The sequence below is a fragment of the Sceloporus undulatus genome, chromosome 3 (genome assembly GCF_019175285.1).
Source record: "Sceloporus undulatus isolate JIND9_A2432 ecotype Alabama chromosome 3, SceUnd_v1.1, whole genome shotgun sequence".
Classification (NCBI taxonomy): Eukaryota; Metazoa; Chordata; class Lepidosauria; order Squamata; family Phrynosomatidae; genus Sceloporus; species Sceloporus undulatus.
The window spans coordinates 256,519,610-256,545,298 of record NC_056524.1 but is presented as its reverse complement, the minus strand read 5'-3'; the positions used below and the strand labels follow the sequence as shown (position 1 = coordinate 256,545,298).

General features: G+C 40.0%; 1 protein-coding gene across 1 annotated transcript in view; it reads right to left on the bottom strand.

The window, feature by feature from the left end:
- Positions 1–11,063: 11,063 nt before the first annotated feature.
- The window catches only part of ECT2 (epithelial cell transforming 2), a 41,802-nt gene continuing 27,176 nt past the window's right edge, over positions 11,064–25,689 (bottom strand). Inside the window, 5 exon segments of the mRNA XM_042458544.1 lie at positions 11,064–12,331; positions 15,840–15,986; positions 17,690–17,797; positions 23,027–23,181; positions 25,548–25,686. Coding sequence (XP_042314478.1) covers positions 12,242–12,331; positions 15,840–15,986; positions 17,690–17,797; positions 23,027–23,181; positions 25,548–25,686 — 639 coding nt within the window. The 3' untranslated portion in view covers positions 11,064–12,241.

The following is a 25,689-nucleotide window of genomic DNA, read 5'->3' as shown; positions in this document are numbered from 1 at the left end:
TTTGGTTGTTTTGTTTTTTTTAAATCACAGAATGGTCTTCTAGATCAAATAATGAATTTAACGTATCATCGATCAAAGGAGCTGCTATTCATTGGCACACTGCCTCTGAATTTAGGAGTTGCATACAGACATCATAATATCTTGAATTATTTGAAGATCTGTAATGTCACTGGTGTAGATAGTCCTTCCACCAATGTAGATTATAAATATTTTGTTCTGTTGCTCTGAATGCAGCTGTTTGTGGCCAAGCTTCTAGTGACAGCCCACTCTGTACTTAGCCAGTCTAAGATGATAAGAAAATACACCTCTGGGGCCACACTTGGAAGCCTTTCCAGGTTGGTAGGATGACCTGTCGGATCTTGAGCTCCACTGGCATAGCAGTTGAGAGCCCAGGATGACCCTATGCCACAGTAAGACAGCAGAGTATGGTTTTGTGTAAGATCATGATTAATAGCCGTAGGATGGTAGTTCTCAAGCTGTGGTTCTCCAGGAATTTTGCATTTCAATTCCCAAAAGCCCTAGCCAGCTTAGCCAACAGTCGGAAATCCTGGAAGCTGAAATACAAAACATCCATAGGACCAACATTTCGGAACCACTACCACATACCTTTTCTTCATGAACTGTCTAGTTTTTACTGTATCATGCGGCAATGAGTTCCATGAGTTTAAAAACTGTGAACACATTATATACCACCACATGGATACTGCTTTAAAGTTGACAAGTATGAATAATTTTCTTTGACTTCATGGTCATCCAACAAATTTAACTGACATTAGTTCAAAAAAGCTTTAAGGATGCCTCCAAAAGCAGCAATTTATCTTTTAAAGAGGTTGCAGCTCCCTGCACATCTCCTCCCTTCTAGTGGTTTGCCTTTGCTTTTATGTTTGTTGAGAGGGTTGGCGCTTTTGGTGGTCCTTGTGGCTTGCAGAGGGATCCAGGGCATAGAACTGGCCCCTTAACAGTTAGATTGGATTCCTCCGAATTCCCTGCATGGAGAAAGGGGTTGGTCTACAAGGTTTCCTCCAATTCTGGTAGCCTGTGTTAAGCAGTCTTTATGTTAACTGTTATATGGTAGACTATGTTACTGAGTCAGGCTGTGGTGAGGAACTTAGTGTTGCCAAGCAACAAGATTCTTCTTCACAAATGAAACAATTAGAGAACAGGACAGTTCACTAATACTTTTGCAGAGCTTGGAATATTTATTTTATTTATATCTTGCCTTTCTCCCCACATGGGACTCAAGGTAGCTTACAACAAGGAACAAATTGCTTTTTGAAAGCATTTCATTCCTTTTACTCAGTAGCAGGGAGGAGAATTATCTGGCTCTCCAGATTTTGCTTGTCATAACTCACCTTCTGAAATCTGAAAAGCAGACAGATTGCCAGGAGTTTATGGCTCCAGATAATGACAACCTTTGTGAATACAATGAACTGAAGGTTGAAGCTTCTCCTCAGCAAGATGTAGCAGACATTGGGGATGCTCCCCTTCCTTTGAAATCTGCAGGAGATAAGGAGAGGCTTCGTACATCCCAGCATCTGTTAATTAGGAAACACTGACTCATTAAGCACCTGGCAGCCAGAGGCAGCTGCCTATAAATCCAGCAGCTCCTAGTCTTTGTTGCTTGAAACCATTCAGTGATGGCAGCGCTTTCAGTGTTTCTGTGCTCTTGTCCATTGGACTGGCTGCAACTGATGGCTCCATGCTCTACCCCTTGTTGGCTTTGTTTATCTGGATTTCTGACTTGATATAATAACTCCTGGACTGGCTAATGGCTTTGTTTCCATTCCTCCCTTCATCATGCTAGATTATCTGTGACTGGCTTGGATTAGATTGGCTATTCTGCAGCTCTTTGCATTACAGTCACTTGACTCTTGGGTCCCTTGCCGATTGTATCACAGGGCACTGCTAATATTCAGCTCCCAGTAGCACATGCCAGGATAGCCACTGATTGGGAATGTTGGAAGTTGCAGTTCAACAAATCTGGAGGACCACATAATTCACATCACTTGTCAAGTTTTTGAAAAGTGATCCATTGTCATAACTCATCACAATGTTTTTTAAAAATAACTTGTTGTGGTATTCATTACATTAGCTGCTGGTTTTTTCCCCAATTTTTTTTTTTTATTACTTCTTGGTGAAAAATAATAATATGGATAAGAGATTCCTGCTAATTCCTATTGAAACACCTCTAGAAATACCCACTAAAACTAAGTAGAAAGTATTACTTTCACCATAACTTGCTTCCTGCTCATTACTGTTGACACGTCACTTCAATTAAACCGATGTTGGCAGAACAATAGTAACGTGAATGACTCACTGTAGGTAATGTTACTTCTAATTCAATAATTCCAAACTCTGCATGAGATGTAAAATAACAAAGAATCAGATCTGGTCACTTATATACATCCCCATCTACTCAAAACACCAGGAATTCTTTTATGGAAGGTTTGATGGAGAAAGCATTATGAACCCTGTTTGATGTCTCCTGTTTTCCTGCTAGGTACCAGGCAAATAGCTGGATCCATTTTGGGGACTTTATGCATTCTGAATATTCCCCAAGAAAGAGGACTCACACTGTACTGCCCTTGAATTTTCAACTCATTTCCAAAGATTAGACAAGAATGGTTTCCTTTTAGGAAGAAAAATAAGAGAAATCTCACCTGTATCTGAGAAAGGTAATCCTAATTAAACCTAAGGTTGTATCGCCTTGGGACGTCCTCCCAAGCATAATGCCCACTTTTTTAATGAGCTCTGAGTTTCATTTGAGTTACATTTTCAACAGCCATTCCTATGAAGTCTTCCATCTAATATGGCTTCCCAACTCATTGAGAGGTCCTGTTTCAATGATGGATGACAACTCTCTCTCAAAGAACTCCTACGCTTTACCTAACAATAGAAAGCTAGAAAGAAAAGGAAAGTTAAAATATGCCATTCTTATTAGGACTGTTTGAGCGCCAGGAATGAATTAAATGGAGAAACAGCCTCATATCCTTGTGGCTGAACTATCCCATTCTATAGATGAAAGTTGAAGGCCTTTTTGTCCTTCACTGAGATATGGCTGAGGAGATCCATGAGAAAAATGGCACATGAAAAAACACGTTGAGGCATAGAGGCACCATTAGACGGCATTTTCTCTTGCAAGATAGATTTTCAAAGCCAGGTAATAGATTTCTGAAACACAATTTAACATTAGCTATCTAAGTTAATATGGCTTGCAGACATATTCCTGCTTTATGTAGGAATAAAAACTTTTCCATAACCAAAGAAAGCAGACAAGTCTTTATTTTATATAGACATATAAAACACAACAGTTTGAGGAAGATAAAGAAACACCACACCAGCTTCCTTAGCTCCTCAAATACCCTCCTGGGGCAAGTCCACTTTTTCTTATCTTGGTTTTTTGCACCTTCAAATATTTGACACACTAAGCTGTCATGAAAGCCTTGTCTTAAACAGGTTAACTTAATGATTGAGCCATACAGAGCCTTCCTCAGGGAGATGCTGCCCAGCACTTGTCTGCCTCTCAACTGCAGATGGACATCTTTGAAGATACAGATGATGTTGGCCCTCCGTAGACCATATCGCAAGCTCTCCACAGGCAACAGGCTGCTCAGTATTAGGCAACTTCCCAGATGGGAAAAACTGAAGATACAAATTAGGCCTTGCGCTGTTTTATTACAGTACTTTCTCCTTAAAACAAGAGTGGAAAAATATAAGGTAGAAGACCTCATTCAATTTCAACTGAATGTTCAAATTTCTGATAAGTTCTTGGTGGCCAAGATTCTAGCGATGAGCAGGGCCACAGGCAAAAGGATGAGACCTCAAAAACTCAGCATACTTTAGCTTGAAGTTATTCCAGCCAGTGACTAAACCTTGAGAGAGGTGACATGAAGAAGGTGACATGGCTATCTGGGGAAACCCTGAGAACTAGAATCAGCCTCAGGGCCTGAGGTTCCCCGTTCATGCCTTGAGGCATGTTTGGGCTTTCTAGTTATGGCTAGCCCTGCACTGGGGGTGGGCTTGAGGTCAATGGCTTCTAATGGGAAGAAATCTTCCCAATCTTTGCCTTAAGAGAAACGTGCCATATACAATCATTGACAGCTAGTAGCTCCCCTGTCAATGTGGTGGAAAATGCAGTTTTTAATCCAGGTTGTAAAGGAATTGTCCAAGGGACTGAACCATAGCTCCCAAATAAATTCAGAACCTTGGATAGATCCTATAAAACTGTCCAAAACCTGGAGCAGATTTGCTGCCCCACAGATGAGGAAGTCAGGTATCTTAAATGAATACAATATGCCACTGTATGTGTAATTTTCTATAGAGATCGACCAAGGATAGAAGATAAAACAAATATTGTTAGTAAATAACTTAATAAAATTGTAAGAACTAGCAACATGCTCATCACTGGGGTAGACAAGGTAGGTAGACAGGAAAGATCTGTTTATGGCAGAGGACTACAGGAGTAACATTGAAGAATCTCTGAAACTGAAAGTCAAGCCACTTAGAGACCAAGATTGAAGGAAAGGTTTTGACCTAAAACTGGAACGGCACTCTGTGAAGAAATGTTCTGTTCAGAAAACTTGTTTTCCGCAATGAAAATGCCATTTTCTGCATAGAACATGAATTTTTCATTCAGATTAAGTACCAAACATCAAAGATGCTTAACTAAGTTTTCTGACACTTGAGAAATCAAATTTTAAATATTTTTTTCATATTCTTTCCATGCATTCCCTATGCAACATTGTCCCTGGAAGTTGGACTTTTCCAGAGGCACAAACAGTGGTTTATCAGGAGAAATCAAAGTAACATTGCATACCAAAACCAAACCATAGGAATGGTGCTTACCCCACCCCAGTGGCCTGTATCCACAGCAAGGGACAGATTTCACTCATAAACACCCTCCTTGGCCTTCTTCTCACCTTCATTTTATACTGGGATTATGCCCATTGGCCTTGCCTGTAGAGAAGGTTTGAAATATGTTACATATCCTTAGGACCTCTCTGTAATCAAGGCCCTTGGTCATATATCCAGTGTCATGTGCCCACCAGCTCAACAGGAATGATGTGCTTGGATCCAAAGTGAGCAACCTTTGTCTAGACACCAGAAACTTGCTTTATAGAGCAATTGTTAACAATGTCCCAGTAGGCTCTACAGTGAATCTGGAAGCATCTATTTCATCCTCATATTGCTCATGGGTAACACTAATGCTAAACCCTTCAGGGCATTGTGGGTAAAAGAATAACTTCTCAGCCAACCTTGGGATGACATTACAACTTCTGCTTACAGGTATATTTCATCAGGGACTGAAATATAAGGGGACTCACCAGGGGAATGTAGCCCCAGGAGGCGACTGAAGTTTGAAGCCATCCATGACCCTCAACATGAATGCCTTCAGACCAAATGCTGGGAACCAACCTTTACTTAGTATTATGGAGACAGAACAAGATGGATAACAACCCTAGATGGTTTTAAAAGTGGACTGAGAAATTCACAGATAAATGAATCAGTAAAAAGCCTAGGATGGCTATAGGTAACCCACAATTGATCATACAATGGGAGGACTCATCTCCTTTTATCTTGCCCTATGAGAAGTAGTTCACTGGCTCTTGGCCTAGGTGAAGCTGTGCTCTCATCATCCAACAGGGTTCTGTCTATATTCTTAATAGGCTATTGATGATTACTACAATAAGTTATGAACTGTTCACAACATTTTGTTCCTAAAAACAGTAGCCAGTAGAATTGTTAGTGCCAATGTCTCATACAACAGAATCTCCTGGCTTGAGAACAATCCTGAAGGTGTGAAATCCATTATCTTTTGATCTGCTTCATCTTTCACTTTGAAAGTACTAACTAATAAGGTACAGAAGATAGAAAGTAGCACATTTTTGGAAATCAACTATGCTTATATTTACATTCACCCTAGGCTTGACACTCTAGAGGTAACTGAAATAATATCTTTACCATTGCAGAGTAGCAGAAAACTTGTAGGTGCTTGCAATCCTATATAGGCAATAAATCATTTTCTCTTTAGGCAAAGAAAAAGGTGAGTTTGCATATTTATAAGGACACTGATGCTGAGAAGTACTTAGTATCCACTCTTGTTTTCCCATGCCCCCGAACTCCAGACACCAGTAAGTGGCAAAGAGGCACTATCATTTTGAAAAGGTGCATGAAACAGAAAACTCTCAGACATATGATTTATATTCCACTCCACTCCAGTCTAGAAGACTCTATAACTAGGTTAAAGCTGAGAATGTTATACTTTCTGGATAAGGAAAAAGGACACATACACACAGCAGTTCACCATGACTTTGAGAACAACAAAACTATAAAAATACAAGTTTTTCTGCTGCTCCACTTGGCTCCATCTGACTCAGTATGGGGAAAAACAGAGCCTGACAATAAATTTAGCTTCCTCTCCATTTGGTCCCAGATTAGGGAAAAGAGAAGGGCCAGATTATCCTATGACCTTCAACGTTGCATCTATACTGCAAACATCAGAGCAACAAAGGTAACCTTGCCTACAACCAATATTTGTTGCTGTTGTTTGCCTTCAAGTCATTTCCAATTTATGGCAACCCTAAGGCAAATCTATTACAGGGTTTCCTTAGCAAGTTTCTTCAGAGGGCAGTTGTCATTGCCATCCTATATATACGTTCATAATCTATTTGGCTCTAAAATAATAGATTATCAATTGCTTGGTTTTGAACAAGTTCAGTAGGATTTGAAACCAGTATTCCTCTTGCCTAGTCCACTGTCAAGGACAAAAATTTCACTCTGGGGATTTAACTGAAAGTAGCTTCACACATGATGAAGAAGCATCAGTGTGTGTGTGCAACTGACTCCTATTTCTGCTTTCCATGTTTGCAGACACCAAATCAGACTGCCAGACAACAACCCAATAATCCTCAAAACCAGAGTGGTATAGTGGTTTGAGTGTTGGACTGTGACTGCTGGACTGTAACTCTGGAGTCCAGGGTTCAGTTCGGTTCAGTTCTCCTCTCAGCCACAAAAACTGGGAGACTTTAGACAAATTACAGCCTCTCAGCATCATATGAAGACAATGGCAATCCTCCTTGAACAATTCATGCCAATAAAAACCTATGTTAGGGTCAGCATTAGGCAGAAATGATTTGAAGGGACAAAACAACGGTTGTGCACTATGCCTTTTACCCTTTTTAAAATTGTACAAAATTTGCACCTAGGCAATCCAAATCCTGTGTCAAGAAAAGCTAAATGCTCTGCAACATATTCACCCACTAACTTCATCATTAGGTTGATTGAGGGTTCTTCCAATCATGTTTACCAAAACTCAATTTTGATCCAAAACACACTACAGAAATAATCCAGTTTGAGACAGCTTTAACCGCCCTGGCTCAATGCTAGGGAATTCTAGGAACTGTAGTTTTGGGAGAGATTTGGCCTTCTGGTGGTTAAATGCCTATACTGCAGCCACTCACTCAAAACCATAAGGTTGCGAGTTCAAGACCAGCAAAAGGGCTCAAGCTCGACTCAGGCTTGCATCCTTCTGAGGTCACTAAAATGAGTACCCAGATTGCTGGGGGCAAATTAGCTTACAGTTGTAAACCGCTTAGACACTGCTTAGGTGGTATGAAGCGGTATATAAATGAAGCTTGTTTGTTTTGTTTGTTCTTCGTGAGGGAGCTCTGGTGCCAAAATAAACTGTAATTCCCAGGATTCCCTTAGACAACTTAAAAATCTATTTCTGCTTCCCCACAAAGGATGGGGATAACCATGATCTCAAAGGAAGTCTCTTTTTGTATTGCTAACAGAATTTAAATCTTATTTTCTGAACTTTAAGATAATTTGTCTCCCAGTACCAATACAGTTAGGAGGAGCTCTGCCTGCATGAATATCCCTCCATACCATCTTAACTGAGAACATCTTGACAAAATGCATACCTGTCACTGACAGTAAGGGGCTAATTTTTTCTCTCTCCTGTATGATTTTTAACACCTTTGCCTGATGAAAAAGCCAGTGGAACTTTGAAAGCTTGCAACTTGTGTTTTGTGCATTTTGATTAGCTCAATAAACATATCACTATTTTGTGTATTTTGGATGCCATTATACTGTACTTTGCTATATGCTCAACACAGCCAACTTTGAATATGAAATATGCTATGTAACCTTCAGTGTCAGCTTGTTCTTTTTGTGGAATTTCCCTAGCAGCAAGAAAACAAATAATGAGATACAAGTATTTGGGGGGGGGGGGAGCAAGTGCAAAACCATTTTTGTTCCCCCTTCGGTTCGTTTTGAGCTTTGGAAAGGTATATTCAAGGAGAGAGTAGACTCGTAGAGTCATAGAAATGGCAGAGACCAAATGGGACATCCAGTCCAACCTTCTGCCCTGCAGGAAGACACAGTCAAAGTACTCTGACAGATGGCTGTTTGAAAACATCAAAAGGAGACTCTACACTCCGAGTCAGCATAATCCAATCAAATACATAGTACTATCAGAGGTTCTTCCTAACATTTAGGTGGAAACTCGTTTCCTACCATTTGAAACCATTACTCCTATGTCCTAGTCACAGGAGCAGCAGAAAACAAGCTTACCCCATTTTCAATATGACATTTCTTCATATGTTTAAACATGGCTATCATGTCTCCTGTTAACTTTCTCTTATCTAGGCTAAACATACTGAGCTCCCCAGACATGCTTCAGCTTGTCAATATCTTTCTTGAACTGTGATGCCCGGAACTGGACATAATATTCCAGGTGAGATCTGATCAAAGCAGATTAGAGTGGTACTATTATTTCCCTTAATCTAGACACTATACTCCTATTAATGCTGCCTAGAACCATATTGGATTTTCTAGCTGCCACATCACATTGCTGACTCATGTTCAGCTTGTAGTCTACTAAGACAGCTATGTCCCTTTTAAGCCAGGTGTTACCCATCCTATATCTGTTCATATTTTTTTCTGCCCAAGTGTAGTACCTTACATTTCTCTCTAGTGAAACAGTTTTCTAATCTATTAGGATTTCAAATTCTGATCTTGTCCTCCAGAGTATTAGCTTTGTTGCTTTTGTTGTTTGATGTCATCTGTAAATTTGATAAACATGCTCTCTATTTCATCATCCAAGTCACTGATAAAGATATTGACTAGCACTGAGTCCAGGACAGAATCCAGGGGCACTCTGCTTATCATTTCTCTCCAGGATGAAGAGGAACCATTGATAAACACCTTTATGTTCCAGGTTGGTAAACCAATTACAAATCCATTTAACAATCACATTGTCTAGAATGTATATATTTGAAAGAAAGCAACTATTTATTACACCTTTTGTTTTCTGCTTCATTTTTATGGTTATAGGAAATAGCTCTTTCACCACCGCTGGAGGCAAGACACATTGACTTGCATGGATAATACAGCTACTGAGAAACTGGTGCTATCATAACTGTTCCAATCCTTCCAGATGAATCACAGTAGTCCATAAATGCCCTACTACCTTGCAAGGAGAATATATGCCTCTTCAAACAGTGCTAGGAACCTTAAATAGAACTGAGTTGATTGGAACATTTTAGTACAGTGCTGACATAGGAAGAAAGATAAATATCTTTCAGGCCATGAGTAATTCCCTCTGCATCGCTCACCCATCTCATCAGATGGGCTCCTATCCCTAAACAGTGACAATTTTGCTATCAGAATATTCTACACTGCCAGACTGTGCGAGGGAAACCTCCCCCCCAAAAAACAAACAAACAAACAAACAAACAAACAAAACAGGGAAGAAAGCTGGAAAAGGACTCTTCATCTTGGGGCATATTGCACATAAAAGGTTTTGTATATCTGCAGGTGTTTGATTTCTATCCATGTGAGATTTCTTTTCTTGCTTCCACCTCCACACAATCTATTGTTAGAGCAAGAAGCCTAACACACTTGCATTGAATTCACCCTTTTGTACTTCTTTGTGGAGCCAAGAAACAGATTTGATAAAACAGTTTATTCCTCAGTAATGGTGCCCTTTCTAAAATTGACCATGTCAGTCAGCACCAGCTTTCATAGCCTGTTCACTGAAACCTTATGAACAAGCTGTCAGAATTGTGGCATTCACAACCACTGTAATTGTGGGTCAACTTGGAAATGTCATGAAGGGCACACAACTATCTATTTCCTCCAACCCAATAGAATCTATATATTGGCATCTCCATTCTTATCTTCTGATCCATATTCTTCTCCCTGTTGAGTAAAATGGAAATGGAGAACTACAATATAAAACATTAAGTCAATCAGAAAACTTCAGTGGGATGTAACTGTGACATTATTTGACCAGGAACTATCAAAAGTAGAAAAAAAGTTAAAGAGCAATTAAATGGGAAGATAGTTTCATCACACATTTTTAAAAGCAAGTTAGAATATACATGTCCCTGATCAATTTTCCATTGTAAAAAATCCTCAAGCATTGTATGTGTTACTAAAGTATGGAACAAGTAATATACAGTTACACAGAGCACACAACTCCTTTTTAACAGCTCAACTGGCTATCAGTCTATTTCCAAGTACAGCTGAAATTTGTGGTTATGATCTATAAAACCCTTTATTATTGCCTAGGTAAGAACTATCTGAAAGATATATTTCCATATGAACCCGCGTGAGTGCTGAGATTGTCAGGAGGGGCCCTTCTCTTGCTCCCAAAGCCTTCACAGGCAGGTGTGGTGGTAACAGAAAAGAAGATCTTCTCTGCGGCTGTACCCAGGTTTTGGAATTTCCCTAGGAAGTCTGGGCTGGTTCCCATCTTTTTGTTCCAATAGACTTTTTAGAATTGATTCCTTTACAAGAAAAGAGCATTTCTTAGCATGCTGTACTCCCTTTACCCTTTGCTTTTCAACTGATCCTTTAAATGGTTTTAATCCTATACACAGTTTAAAGCCATAAACATAACATTACGTTTCTTTTATATACACTTCTGTTTCTTTATATCTTGTGAGCCTCCTAAGTTCCAAGCTTTAGAGGGTAAATGACATAAATAAAGTGGTACAATCCAATCCAAAAAACACTGCAGGGATGGGGGGGGGAGCAAAATCCATGGGATCAAGAAATAAAAAATTAATATAAACAGTTTATTTACAAATGTTTCTGCCAATATAGAATCTTTAAAAGCTACAGAAGTAATAAACTGTCACAAATTATACTGACAAGTAAGTAGCAATCTGGGTTTAACAGAATGAGAAGTTAGATGTACCACTCACTATCTCTCCCAAATGTACACACCAGGAAAAAGCTTAATATGTGCAGAAACTTAATTTCCAAAGAGTGCTAAAATTATATTATGAAAACTTGATTATTCTATACATGTTTTTGTCGTAAGGGAAAATATTAGAAATATAAGAAATACATAGTGTGAATGTTTCAAAGAAATTTATATGGAAGCCTATGAATAAAAAAGTAGCAGCTGTAGATATTGAAGTCAAATCTACATTTTATCTCCATACTGAAATCTGTGCATGAACAGTCTGTATAAAAAAAAGTGTTTCATTATATTTTAGAGATAGTTTCTTTTTTAAATGGTCTCCACTCAAAGATTATAAATACAATTATCTAAAGTGATTTTTGTGAGGTTTCTACCTCAGGAAGTTTTCCGTTTTGTTGAAGAAAGTTAAATCTAGCAGCTGAACATTAAATCAACTGAAAATCTGGTGAACATGTTTCACATTTTCCACTGAAACACCACCACTGCATGTCATGAAGAAACTGAAGAATATTCAGGCATCTAAAAACCTGCCTCTTTCCAACATCCTATAAAAGCAGGTTCATTTATGTGCTTTAAATATGAAGCATATCTTTTACTGTAGAAATGTGTTCATAGAAATAGTAACTTGAATGTAGCCAAAATATATATAAAAAGACTGTTTTAAAAACAAAATTCATCATCATCAGTCAGTGGGTGTACCATCAATCAACTTCCAAATTTCAGCAACCAATCCAAATACCATTTTATTCATGAAGTCTTTACGCTGAGCAAAATATTCTGATTATACTGATAGAGTAACATGTGCAAAGAGATAGGTTACACCCAAACTAAGATCCATGCCTTTACTTATTTTGTAGACAAATCAGATAATTCTTGATGCTCACCTTAGTGTTATCTACAAGTTTGCTAATTGCCACTAAGTGCTAACTAAGTACCGCCATTCATGTCAGTAAGGGATTGCTTGAAAAGCTATGCCACCTTTTGTCCAGCCACAATTTTAAGATGCAACTCCATTTTCCACGTAGCTCATATCAAGTGAGTAGTTGATCGACTTAAGGTATGACTCCTTTTTTCAAACACAGATGGCAGGTTGATCAAAGAAGGGGAATGGATGCCCTGTTAAAAAGAAAGGGAAAATATTGATTAAACCTCATTAGGAAGAAAGAAGTCTCAACATATCCTGGGAGTGACCAGCACGAGTGAGGTTTGAGTGGGGAAGCAAGTCAAGATAATCTCAGGAAGTATAGAAAAATATTCCTTTTAAAGCATTCCAGGTTCCAAAGTTCTGGCAAGTTAGTGTGACATAAATCCCCAGCAACACTGTTGAGACACACATGTGCCTAATTTATGTCAAAATCAGAGCTCTCCTTTAGACCTGCGATATTTCCAGGTTTTCCAGTCTCAAAGACAATGCGATTTAACTAGCCCTAACTGCATTTTCACTTTTCCAAACAAAATGGTGTCCTTTCTTCTAACAGGGAGGCTAAAAGCAGGACAACAAGAATAAAGCTCCAAGCTTTTATTTGCGTACAGGCCAAGCTTCAGGATTGTTTAAAATGTTACTCACTGCCCTTCAGCTTTCTTCACTGAGTTTGCTTTCTTTCAGATATAAACATCTTCCAATGACTCTGCTCCACATCAACAGCAAGAGAATGAAGCATGGTATAAAACTTATTTTAAAATGTTAAGTAAGTCATCTTGACTTGCTCAAAAATGTTCAAAATTATTATTTAATTATAATTAAGGTCAGGGCACAAATCCAGATCCCTACAGAGCACATTTTTTAAAAAACCACCTGAATTTTAGAAAACATGGAAAGAAGCCCAGGACAGATCGTTATCCATGGTGCATATAGTTAAGTCAAAAGATGAATCTGCTAGTGTGAGTGAACAGTACACAGAAACCCCAAGATAGATCCAGAATCTAGATTAGGGGTAGGCAGGAGGGTCCAGGGGCCAATCTCATCCTCTCTTGAACCATGGCAAGCCATGTTCAGCCATCTTTAAAAACCGCAAGTGAAAGTTCACTTCTGGTTTAAATAAAATACGGTACTATTTTGGTCTTCAAACAAGCCCAGGGAGTGAAATAGCCTTTAGCTGACAGCTACATAATTTGGGAGTGTCTGTGGGTACGATGGGTTACCTTGGGGGTGAGGAGATCAGACCCTGACACCTCACAGGCCAGTTTGCCTACCCCTGACCTAAAGGACTTAGAACAGAGTGTGTGCACCTCATTGAAAGCAAGCTATGTTGTATCCGAAGTGTGTTCAAAGAGGCGATAGAGCTCACTTTAGACAACCCTTTATTCTCTACCAACTTCATCATTAGTGGTGACTAAGCGAGAACAGCTAAGGGAGTGGACATTTAAATTTTCAGAACTGGAACCAATTCTCCCTTGCCGATCATGGGAAGTACAGATCAGAGGCCGGGGCCTAGCAGTGTGGGAGCTCCCATCAACAGAGTTGGAACGTTGCACAGTAACAACGTTTTTAATTGGCCCACTTAAGGTGTATGTAGAAGAGGAGCGAGTCATCTAAAAAAAAAGGGGGGGGGAGAGAAAGAGTTAATCTACATGGTGCATTCAAATCCAATTTAAAGCTCTCACATTCTTTCTACCAGTACCATTTACTTTAGATAGGGGGAAAAACACCTAGCTAACCCACAGACCAGGGCAACAAATTAGTACATTCTTTGAACTCTTCAGTTCAGGGATCATAGTAACAGATTCACTATTTAGAGATTATGATATGATTACTCATTACAGTATGACCAATCCTCTACATTTTTATTTTAAGGAATTTATATTTCTTCCCTCTTTAAAAAAAAGAAAATCTATTTCAGCTGTTGAGATTGCAAACTGTAATGTATGTCATCCAGTGAAACGTATAGTTGCTGTTTGTAATATTTTGTAATGGTCAATGTGCCTTATTTAAGTAAACTGCTATTGTTGTTGACTGTGCCATAATGGAAAAAGAATAAGGACTCAAGCTGTTTCTTCTTTAAGAAGAGATCCTTAGGAGGAAACCAACAACTGATTTAAACCTAATTAAAAAACTGATGCACATACTGAAACTAGTAGATTGAAACAGATGTTTCTTTGGCCCGGGACAGACGGTCCCAAAGTGGTGTTCCGCCGACGATACTAGGGTTAAGGATGGTACACAACTGCATGGTCGCTAACCCTAGTACAGCACAGTGGCAGCATCATGGTGGGGCCCTGCCCACATGGCCGCCATCTTGATGTAAGTGATGTGCAGCATATACGCCACCCAGCAACCCAAAAAGAACCTTTTTTCGGGTTCTTTTTACTCCAAAGGGACACCGCGCAGTTTGGCGGCTGCGGCATCCCTCCAGAAGGAAACAGGCCGCGTCAAGTCCAGCCTTTTTTAAAGGTATGTACTGGGCCTTTATTTAGTTTCCTACTAACAAAATCTGGTATTAGTAGCATTTTCCCCCTCCCTCCACAGTGAGGAAAACAAATTCTTCAAAGTATGGCCAACAAAAGCCCCTGGTTGCAGCTCAGTGATATCAGTATTGTTTTCAAGAAGCTTATAAACCATTACCAGAAGGAAAACTAGTGACTTCTTTTTCATATCATCATCCAGGTACCAATCCATGGAACTGTACAAAATCTGAACTTGGGATGAAAAAAAGAAACAAATTCTCCTGCTTCTGAGTTCTAGATATAGCTATAAATTTTCTGTGAAGGAGGCCCAGCTATGTAATTCCAGATGTCAAATGGCTCAAGATCATAAAATTAATTAATTGATTATAATTTTATATGCCACCTTTCTTCTAATATGGGACCCACAGTGGCTTACAGTGTAAAGTCAAACAAAATACAGTTAAAACTACTTATGCGGCTCAAAAGCAATAAATTTAGTTTTGAGAAAAAAGTAAGCCTCCCCATTTCAACAGTGGCTGAGTGGCTCCTTTTTGGTGGGCAAAAAGACAAACTTGGTCATGCTAGAAAAACAGGCCTTTGGGGGCATTGGTGGGGGGAAGTTTTCAGTGAACCATCCCCCAATGGTTCTACCCATTGGGACTATAATTAGACACCATCTCATAATACTAATTACAACTCCCCCACCCCCAGGTCATATTTATCTGTATGATCAGTTTCATCTCATGTTTTCAACTGATTTTTATAGTGAGCTATTTTAAATACCAGTGTCTATCCCTTAACTTTTTAAAGAAGCCCCTTTTGCTACAAGAACAAATTTCACACTCAAATCTCCCACCCCATCCCACCTCAACACACACATACATGCAAGTATTTTACTATCAAAGACGTTTCTCTGTGCCAAGATTTCTCTGTGGCTACTAATCTCCAAGAACCCCCATTGTTCAGGTTTTGTTAATGCTTTGTTTTCTCAAAAGTCTGAAACTAACCACAAGGGGAGAGATTTCCTTCTGTTAAATACATTCCCCAGTATCTCCATCATGTATACTCACTTCTGGTTGACATTTACAATGCACTTATCTAATTCAGTTGATATCGTCTTTTAATCACATCACCCACGTAGGTGTTATGAATTCAGAGAGATTAACAAGCATGCCAGAATAAGTTTCATTATTCAAGTAAGTGCACTGAAAGAGTCCGTCTCCCCAGGCAAGTCACTTACTGCTAGTGATGAAGTACTGGCAAGGCGTCCCCCTAAGTAGCTGTCAGTAGTTGGGCAGAAATTCTTTCCTTCAGCATTATTGTGTGCCATCAAAGCTCTTCGAAGTGCTCTCTTTGGCGTCTTAGAAAAAGAGAATGCTCGTGTAACCTGCAAAGGGTGATCAGCACCACATAAGCCACAGGCAATAAATTAAGTTGAGCCACCTTGTAATCTTGGGTTTCAGTGGCTTTTATACTGAGCCTCAGCTATGCAATGATTTCCTGGAATTTGTTTTATCTCCAGCCAAAACCCAAAGATCTCATTTTACACTACATACAGCCCAATCAACATTTTATTTTCCTCTCTACACTTAAGACAAAGCACTCATACACTGCATTCCTAGCCACCAGTCACCCTCAGGAAGGGTTAAGATCTGACAGAGGTTCCCCTTCACTGGCCTCTAGGCATAGACAGGAGTTTCTCCAACCAGGGATGGTGTTTACTTCACCCAAGAAAGCTACCCACCACCAGTTCTCCTATTGGCAGGTAATAAATGTAGTGTATGAAAATGTGGTATCCTGAGAACAAATAAAAGCTAGGTTAGATATATGTTCTCTTTTACAGACGAGCGTCTTCTTTTTACAAAGTGTGCTAAGGGACTATCCAAGCCAAATGTAATCTAAAGATAAAGAGTCATAAGGTGAGAAATCAGGGACCTTCAAATGTTTCCCATCCACCATCTTGGGACAGCTGACTCAGCACACACACAACTCTTCTGGTCAGAGTTTGCCCAACTTGGGTGAGATGTATTGTGATCTTTTATACAAATCACTCAAAATTTTGCCTCTGTACATAGAAGTTAGCCTATGAGGCTTTATGCAAATCAGTGTCCTCATTTTTTTAAAAACATTAAGCAAAGCTAACTTTGGATCCACTGAACCGGTTTCTTTTTCCAAAAGGGGCCCTTGCAACCCCCCCCCCAAAAAAACCCTGGAGGTTGGTCAGAATTGAAGTAGTGGGGAGGAAAACCAGGTGATCTCCCCTGCCCCCACTTGTAGCTTGTATAGATATGAAAGGCTGTGGATAAGGCAACAAATCCTCTTCATTCCAAACCCATCCACCCACACATTTAACACTTATGATTGTTTTGTAAACTGTTTTATAAAACAAGGCAACAAAGAGCCTTGTATTACTGTGTATGTGTCCTTTCAAGTTGCCTTTCGGCTTATGTCCTAAGGACTGACATTATCAAGAACTGAGATGCACTCACAACAATGTGCAAGATATAAACATATATAACAAATTCACTGAGGAGAGCAGAGAAATAAATTGCTAATGGTTGAACCAAACTACATTTTTCCTAGATTTAAACTAAATTTAATTACTCCCTTTCCTTGTAGTAAAAAAAAAAGTTCCAACTTGAAAAATATTAAAGTAATGCTTGTACTGAAGGCAGGCCCTCAAACTTCGCACCAGAAGTAATATGTTCAGATGAAACCACACACACTAACTGAAAGCCTCTCATAAAACCGTGAGTGACATACACAATACATTTGTACAAACATGAGACTAGCAGTTGTCAGTAGAAAATACTAATTTTCTCTTCAAAAGAGTAGAATGTGCATGTTCTCTGAATTAAAAAAGTAAACTTACCTAGAACAATGAAGGCTATTTTATTGGAATAAAAGTTTACAATTTTGTATATGGAAGCCTGGATCCTGCTCCACCACCCAAATATTGAAGATAAACAAATAAAATAAAAACTGCAACTGAGAAAGAACTTACTTGGGTTTTGCCTCAACATGTTCACAACTGGTATAGTTATATATATAATTTAAGAATAACACTTTTAAAATTAGCTATACTCTTACCTTTTTAGATGTTTTCTTTATGGCCCGGGATGCTCTACTCAATGTACTGTCCATATCCTTTGTGTTTACTTCAATGGAATCAGGATCAGTTGTATAAATTAGATTTTCCTAACAAAAAGAATGGTTAAGAAAATAATCCTGAAATTAAGATCCACACTGCAAACATCTCAGCTTAAGTGTTCAGGTTTATTTAGCAAAAAGTCCAGAGGTTTTACTTATGTAGATGAAAAATGTACACTGTGTGTGTGTGTGTGTGCGTGCATGTGCCTTCACGTAAGGTGCCAATTTATGGTGACCCTGTGAATTTCACAGGGTTTCCTTAAGCAATATTCAGAGATGGTTTTACCAGTTCCTTCCTCTAAAATTTAGCCTACATAGGGTTGCCATATCCCGCTTGGGGGCGGGACTTCCCCGGTTTGGGGCAGGGCCACATGGTCCCACCCCAGTTTAGCCCCTCCCCTGGGACCTCCCCCCAGCAAGGCCCTGGAGGCAGCTCCACCCCTCCCCATGGCTGTGTGCCACCCTCCTCGCCTTCCTGCCTGGCTTAGCCTAGAGAGCAGGTCTTCAAGACATCTGCCACTCAGAGCTATTGTCAGCCCACTTGGTATATATACCCTGCAAGAGGCCTTACTTTCCAGGTTACAGTGAGAAAAGAAAAAAAGGCCATCAATCGTTCCTGTTTCCCTGGGAGTCTAAATGCCTCATCTTTTAAATGTATACCACTCAGTATTCTTGTAATTCTTTATCACAGGATCGTTTTTGAGGCCCTAAACACCTTTCCTTGTAATATGCAAATTTCTCCCAAAGCTGACCAATGGGAAAAAAGCAATCAGCCCTCCATTTGGGTTGGTTTTCAATGGCTTGGTGAAGGAAGAGATTTTGCCTTGCAAGTTGCTGGTAAATAATAGAAGGCTTTGGGGTAGCAAAAGGCTGCAGAAATAGTTTGACTTCCCCCTTAAACATCCATGGCTCAGTGCTATGGGATTCTGGGAATTGTAGTTTCTTGTGGCACCGGAGCTCTTTTGACAAAAGGAAGCTGAATGGTCCACAGAGGAGGTGTTGCCTGGGGGCAGAGCCTCTTGCCAGCAGTCTTCTTCGGTGGAAGAGAGGAGGCTGATGGTCCTGGCCACTTCCCTTGGCTCCCTCCCTCCTCCTCCTCCTCCTCCTCCTCCTCCTCTCAGAGTAGTCACAGCCAAGATGAGCTTCTCATTCACTCTCCCTGGCTTTTCTCTCCCCCCCCCCCCGCACTTTGAGACCCCTTTAACTGCCAAAGCTCAATGCTCTGGAATTCTGGTGTCTGTGAGGCATTTGGCCTTCTCTGTCAGAGAGCTCTGGTGCCACAATAAACTACAATTCCCAGGATTCCATAGCACTGAGCCCTGGCAGTCCAAGCAGTGTGTTTTGGACACAGAGATCCTCCAAATGAATCCAGTCGCTAGCTTTTATATCTCTCTCACACACTGCAGGAATAATAACCCACTTTGAGACTGCTTTAACTCAGTGCTAGGGAATCCTGGGAATGCTAGTGTTTGGGAGACATTGAGACTTCTCTGTCAGTGATGGCTCTGAGGCCACAATAGACTACAATTCCCAGGATTCCCCAGCACTGAGCAGTCTCAAACTGGACCATTTCCTTAGTGTGGATGCACCTGGGGAGGAATTCTGGGCACTGCAGTTCAACTACGTTTGGAGGGTTATGGAACTCCCTGTCAGAGATAGCTCTGGGGCCACAATGTACTACAATTCCCAGCATTCCCCAGCACTAACCCAGGACAGTTAAGTCACTCTTAAACTGGATTATTTCCTCAGTGTGGATGCAGCTTTGGTGAGGAACTCTGGGCATTTCAGTCCAGCATTGTTTTATTTCTGCAGTGTATTTTGGACCAGAGACAAGGTGACCAGGCATCCTCCTCCTTTTCCAGGACATGTCCTCTTCTGTCAAATTTCAAAATGTCCTCCATTTGGATCATGGCTAAGAAGCATGGATTTATAATTACATGGGTGTTTTTAGCTTTTATTTTTGGCCATGTCCTACATTCTTTTGCTTGGGTGCCCTACATTTTGGGGTGAGGGCATTGGTCACCTTGGTCAGAGAGCTTTCCAGGGGTTAACTGCCATTCTGCTGTGGTGCTGGAACAAACCACCATTCCCAGAATTCCATAGCATTCAGCCAAGACAGTTAAAGTGGTCTCAAACCAGATTATTTCTCCAGTGTAGACGCAGCCCAAGCCTTTTGCCTCTCTTATGCCTGAGATTTCAAAGCCCAGCCTTGGCACCACAACAAACTACAAATCCCAGGACTCCATAGGGTGGAGTGATGAGAGTGAAAGCAGTGTGGCAGCAACCTAAGTGTGCTTAATGCAGTTCTTAACATGGTGCACCTCTTGCCTACAGAGTTTCACAAGACTTTTTTGTTTAACAACTTGTACCCATTAACTCCATTTCATGTCTCCTTTATTTAGTGGGGAGGAATACAGACAAAACAAGTCAAAATGAAGAAAAACCAAAGGGTTTGGTTGTGGAATAAGCCTCTGAAATATGCAAGAGGCAATGTTAAAATAAAGCCATGTTCAATGCTCAAATGTGCTGTTTGGAATGGGGAGAGGGGGGGTGGCCAGAAAGGGAAGTACATTTCCGTGATCTGTCTACGAATAATGTCAAAATGTCCTCCATTTTGATCATGCCTAAGAAACATGCATTTATATTAACATTTCTAAAAAAGCCTCAATTTTTTTGCGAGTCCTCCATTTTTTAAAAAATGCATCCTACATTTGAAAATGTTGTCCTGCATTTGTCCTACATTTGTCCCGGTTTGGAGGTCCTCACTTATGGCAACCCTAAGCCCGTAGCACCTGACATTCCCCAGTGGCCTCCCATCCAAGAACTAACCAGGGCTGACTCTGCTTAACTTCCAAGATTATTATTATTATTAACCTTTATTTATAAAGCGCTGTAAATTTACACAGCGCTGTACATACAATCTTTATCAGATGAGATTTCATGCCTCTAGGGTATTTACAGATTGCATATTTCACATATATGTACACCCACATAAGAGTTATTCTTCCTGGCTTCAGACTATTTTACAGCTTAGCCTGAAAGTAGGAAAGAACAAAATTAAAGCCTCTACTGCCATCATGTGGGATGTGTATGACACTGAACATTCACATTTTCAGCTCCTTTCTTTACAAGGGGATGCAAGTCAGTAAGTTCCAGGGAAGAAAAAAAAATTGCACTTTCAAATTATAACATAGCAAATTTATCTACAGCTTTTTTTTTGTACCTTCACTCCAACCTGGAAATAACCAGGCCATTACATCTCTACAATTGTTCACATTACTTAATACATTTTTTTTCAACTTTCAAGATGCTTTAGTCACAAAAGTTCGCAAAAGTTTTAAAGGGATTTTGCTCTGCAGAGCCTACACAATTTTAGCACTAACCTCTGTATGGCAGGCCATTTTGATTCTTTTCAATGTGTTTGGGGAAAACAGTCTCAGAATTATACACAAGGTTATATTGTTTTAAAATATTGTTTTGCAAACTAGGTCAAAGATGGTTCTATGTTTTTCACTGAATAATTTAATAAGACATCACATCAAATGTGGTTTTGTTTTCCCACTTATATACAGGTATCCCTCAGTTAGCCTTGCCTGTGACAAAGTCATTTTATGGGAGCCCACCCTCTCTCCTTGTTGCTGTCTTCTGTCTAGCTGGGAGATTTTTATTGTTATTATTTTGTTTTTTGCACCATAGGCATTGGGAAGATGGTGAAGGAGGGCTGGAGAAAGACACAGACCTTCAGTGTTGGGTTGCAGGAATACATCTTCAGTAAACAATGCAATAAAGCTTGACCTTAAAAAGAATGGGATTCTAATCTAGGAGAACCTTCTCTGTAGCTGTGTGCTTACAGACAACAGGGAAGATAAATAGCTGCCTCCAGAATTACTTACTATGTTCAAACAGAAAAACAGAAAAAAGGGGGCAAGTAGATAGCTTGCCTCATCAGCTTATCTTGCCACCAAGATAGAAATTGTAAGAAAAGTGGAGATTTTTCCTGGAATGAATTTTGAAAGAGGTTTTCAAGTGGTCTCAAAAAGATCCAAAGTGTTTTTATTTATTTAAGGAGGGCTTACTTGGCCCTGGTTATTTCATTTCATGGGTACAAAATGTAAGTTTTGATTAAAAAGTTTATTCTACATATTGAACTGCTTCTCTTTTTTGAGGTGTACAAACCCTATCTCTATTCTTTTCATGTTTCTGTTCTTCTTGCAGAGGGAATGGAGCTTCTCCATCTCTGCTTCCAATTATGTAATCTATTTCATTTCTATATTGGCCATCAGGTGATATCCATGTATACAGTCACCTCTTGGGTTGCTTGAAGAATGTGTTTGTTGGCCTGAACCACTCACTCTCTTGCATCATGTCTTGATCCTAGGGCAAATTTCCCTATCTTTGATTAGGGTCTGTTTTCTACTTTTGCATTTGCCTATGATTAATAACAAATCCTGTTTTGGTGTATGGTCAATTTTCTCCTGGACTCTAGCACAGAATCTTTCTATTTCTTCTTCTTATGCCTCTGTAGTTGGAGCATAAACTTAGATTAAGGATATTTTGATAGGCTTCCCCTTATATGTTTCAGTAAGATTCTGCATTATATTCTTTGACTGTTTTTGCTACATCTCTCTGCACTATTAATGCCACCCCCTTTCTTCTCAGATTTTGATTTCCTGAGTAAAGCACTCTATCTGACTCAAAATGTCCCATTCCTGACACTTTAGCTAACCCACCCCAATCACTGCAATGTTTCTATATTCCATTTCTTATTTTACTATGTTTGGCTTCCCCTGATCCATGCTTCTCACATTTGGCACATTTTTGGCTCCTCAGCAAAAGCCTGTCCAATATGAGAGACCCCAACAGCAACCCTGCTGCACAGCCTCTTCCCTCACAGCAGCAGGCAATCTCAGCACCACAGAAAGCTTACCACATTTTAAACAGGCATGCAGATGAAAAAAATGTCTGCATATAGTAATGTTCACACTGAGTACCAATGCAATAGATCTTTAGGCATGCCATGCAAACTAAAATTGTTGTACCTCTACATTGCACTGTTTGGGAATAACACAGCCTTAACAAGCTACTTTGGCTTACATTTTAAGTTTTGTGAAAAATTATTGGTAACTACTCAAGACATGGCAAATTTGTCAGCATTCCATCTGCCCTTCTGCCTTTGTCTAGCAGTCTTCCATTGGTGCCAGCATGATATCACTAAGCTGAATAATGATATATAGAACTCTTACACTGTTTCTTTTTCATCCAGTATTGGGAACTTACAGAATCTGCTTTACATATTGTGTTGGCTACATGCCGACACAGCATCTTCAACCAGTGCTCCTTGGGAGGTTCCTCGGTTGTTATCTGGAAACTGAACAACAAGTTGGTTTGTTCTGTTGGTGGCCGCACAACCAATGCAAATGCTTTGTGGCAGTCTGCAAAGAATACAAACATTTATTTTAAAAATTTAGTGTAGGCCTAAAGAAGGCAAGCATGGACAAGAAGTGAAAGTTATGGGATCAAGAACTAATATGTCCCAGAATCAACATTTAAAGAATTGAATGTCAAACCTAATCACCTGCTATTTTTGTGCCTATAAAGGAGAATCTAAGACTTGTTTCCTTTTCATTGTGGTGGGGCATCAGGAAGATAATTGTACTAGTATAGAAGTTAAAACTGGTCTTAGGTAGGATGCCTAAGACCAAAGACCAAGCCAGCTATAGGAATGCTTATTTTTGGAGGCACTCCTATCTCTATGACCTACAGTGAGTCAGCTTTATCTAATCACAGAAAACAAGAGGGCAAAGTTCAATAAGGCTCTAAAAACAGTATTGAAGCTGCAGGATGTTTCATTTAACCATTATAAATTTGCAGTGACTGAGACAAAATCCCACAGGACAAGGTGAGCAGTAAAGACATGTCAGCAGAATAAAGATACAGGAGTTTAGTATCCAAGTTAAGCCACAACATGGTCACTGTAGAGAATTCAGATGCAAGAAGTAAGTATTTATTTGGCATGACTTCAGTGAGAGGGGTCAAACCTTTAGGACTTTCTCCCCTCCCATGCTATGATAAAAAAACAATTTGTGTTGCTGTCATGCCCTGACTATAAGAATTGTTACACTTCAAATATGACAATGTATCACGTAAAATTATCCTTTCCTTGTACTCAGATTATTTCTTCTGCTCAGCAATCAAATACAGTGGTGCCTCGGGTTACGAAATTAATTCGTTCCGCGGCACCGTTCGTAACCCGAAAAGCCTTCGTAAGCCGAATTGCCATGGGCGCTAATGGGGAAAAGCCGCGGTTCCTTTTAAAATAGCGCCGAAGTTTTTTCGTAACCCGAAAAAACATTCGTAACCCGGAACAATTATTTCCAATGGCATTTTTTCGTATCCCGAAAAATTCGTAACCTGGGTATTTCGTATCCCGAGGTACCACTGTATAAACTCTCAGCATGTCCTCCAGGAGCTGAAGCAAATATGCTATTAATTGGAGTTTAGGGTTCCAGAAAGGTTCATAGAATATGGTAAATATCCACTGCTATGGACTCCTAATTACCTACCTCACTAAAGCATGTAACATTTACCCTATCCCTCCTCCAAAGAGCTCAGGACTGCATATATTTGTCACAAAAAAACTTTCCCTGGTCAAAACTCACCCAGTGGACATACAGTCCAATAAGAACTGAAGGGCTGCAAGATTCCCACCCTTGGGTTATGCCAATCCTATAGTCAATACTTATTGTGACTATACCACACAGTTAAAATATACCTGGGAACATTCCTAAGGTTACTTTAAAAGCTTGGTAACTTTAGGCCCCATACAGACAGGCCAAAATAAAGCTGCTTCGGGTTACTTTGGAGGTATGCTGTTTAAATGTTGCATGCATCCTAAAAGTCTGGTAGCTGCCCCAAAGCCATGATCTTGTCCTAAGGACTGGTGCACAGCTTTGGCGCAGCTTCTAGACTCTTAGGATGCATGCGTCATTTAAACAGCATACCTCCAAAGTGACCCAAAGCAGCTTTTAGTTTTGCACTTAACAGGTCTATACAGAGTCTGATAATTTCCTAACAGGAAGAGAACCTTCACAGATTAGATCACTGTTATGCTAAGCAATACATTAAATGAGTGAAATTAAGATTGTAGCATTCCATACAAAGACATTACCTTGATTTCATTGGGGTTTATAGGCATATTCATGACATAATCTAAAGAAAGGTACACATGGTCTTTAGATGAGCGATATGAACTTAATTTCTATTTGAGAGTCAAACTGCTAGTCACATAAAGCTTTGTTCTGAAAAGATAAAATGTCCATGTGAAATTCTTTATTTTCAGACAAAGAATGTGCCAAGACACATGGAAATACTGTGTGGACTCTAAAAGCTTTTAAATTCCCCCCCCCCCCTCAACTACAGTGCACCCGTACCTAGCACGGATGCATTTTCCGTGGCTTCCAGCTTATGCGGAAGCCGCTTGGGGAGGTAAAGAATGGCCGCATGCACAAGCCCCATTATTTCCTATGGGACTCGAGCATAGGCGGATTTTCCCTTACACGGGGGGATCCTGAATAGATCCCCCGCGTAAGTAGAGGGCCCACTGTACAAGTTTGGAACTGACATTTGACTGCCTTCTACCACTGTTTCTTTTAACAGTTCTTTTAACTGATCCCCTAAGGTGAAACCTTTTTGGAAGAGTTCTCGTGGTGCCACCTATGCCACAACATATCAACATATGAAATCATTACTCTGACAATAAGTCCTCAAAACCGCCCACTTCTACTGCAATTGTTCCAACCTTCTGTCTCTCGGATGTCTAGCACTTTCTTGATCTGAGACAACGGCATGAGGATGATGTGCTTGAGGCAGGCTGGTGGCCTGGTATGCCCATGCGGGCTCTTGAAGCCACCAATGACTTTGTGTCGTTTTCGTGCAATCTG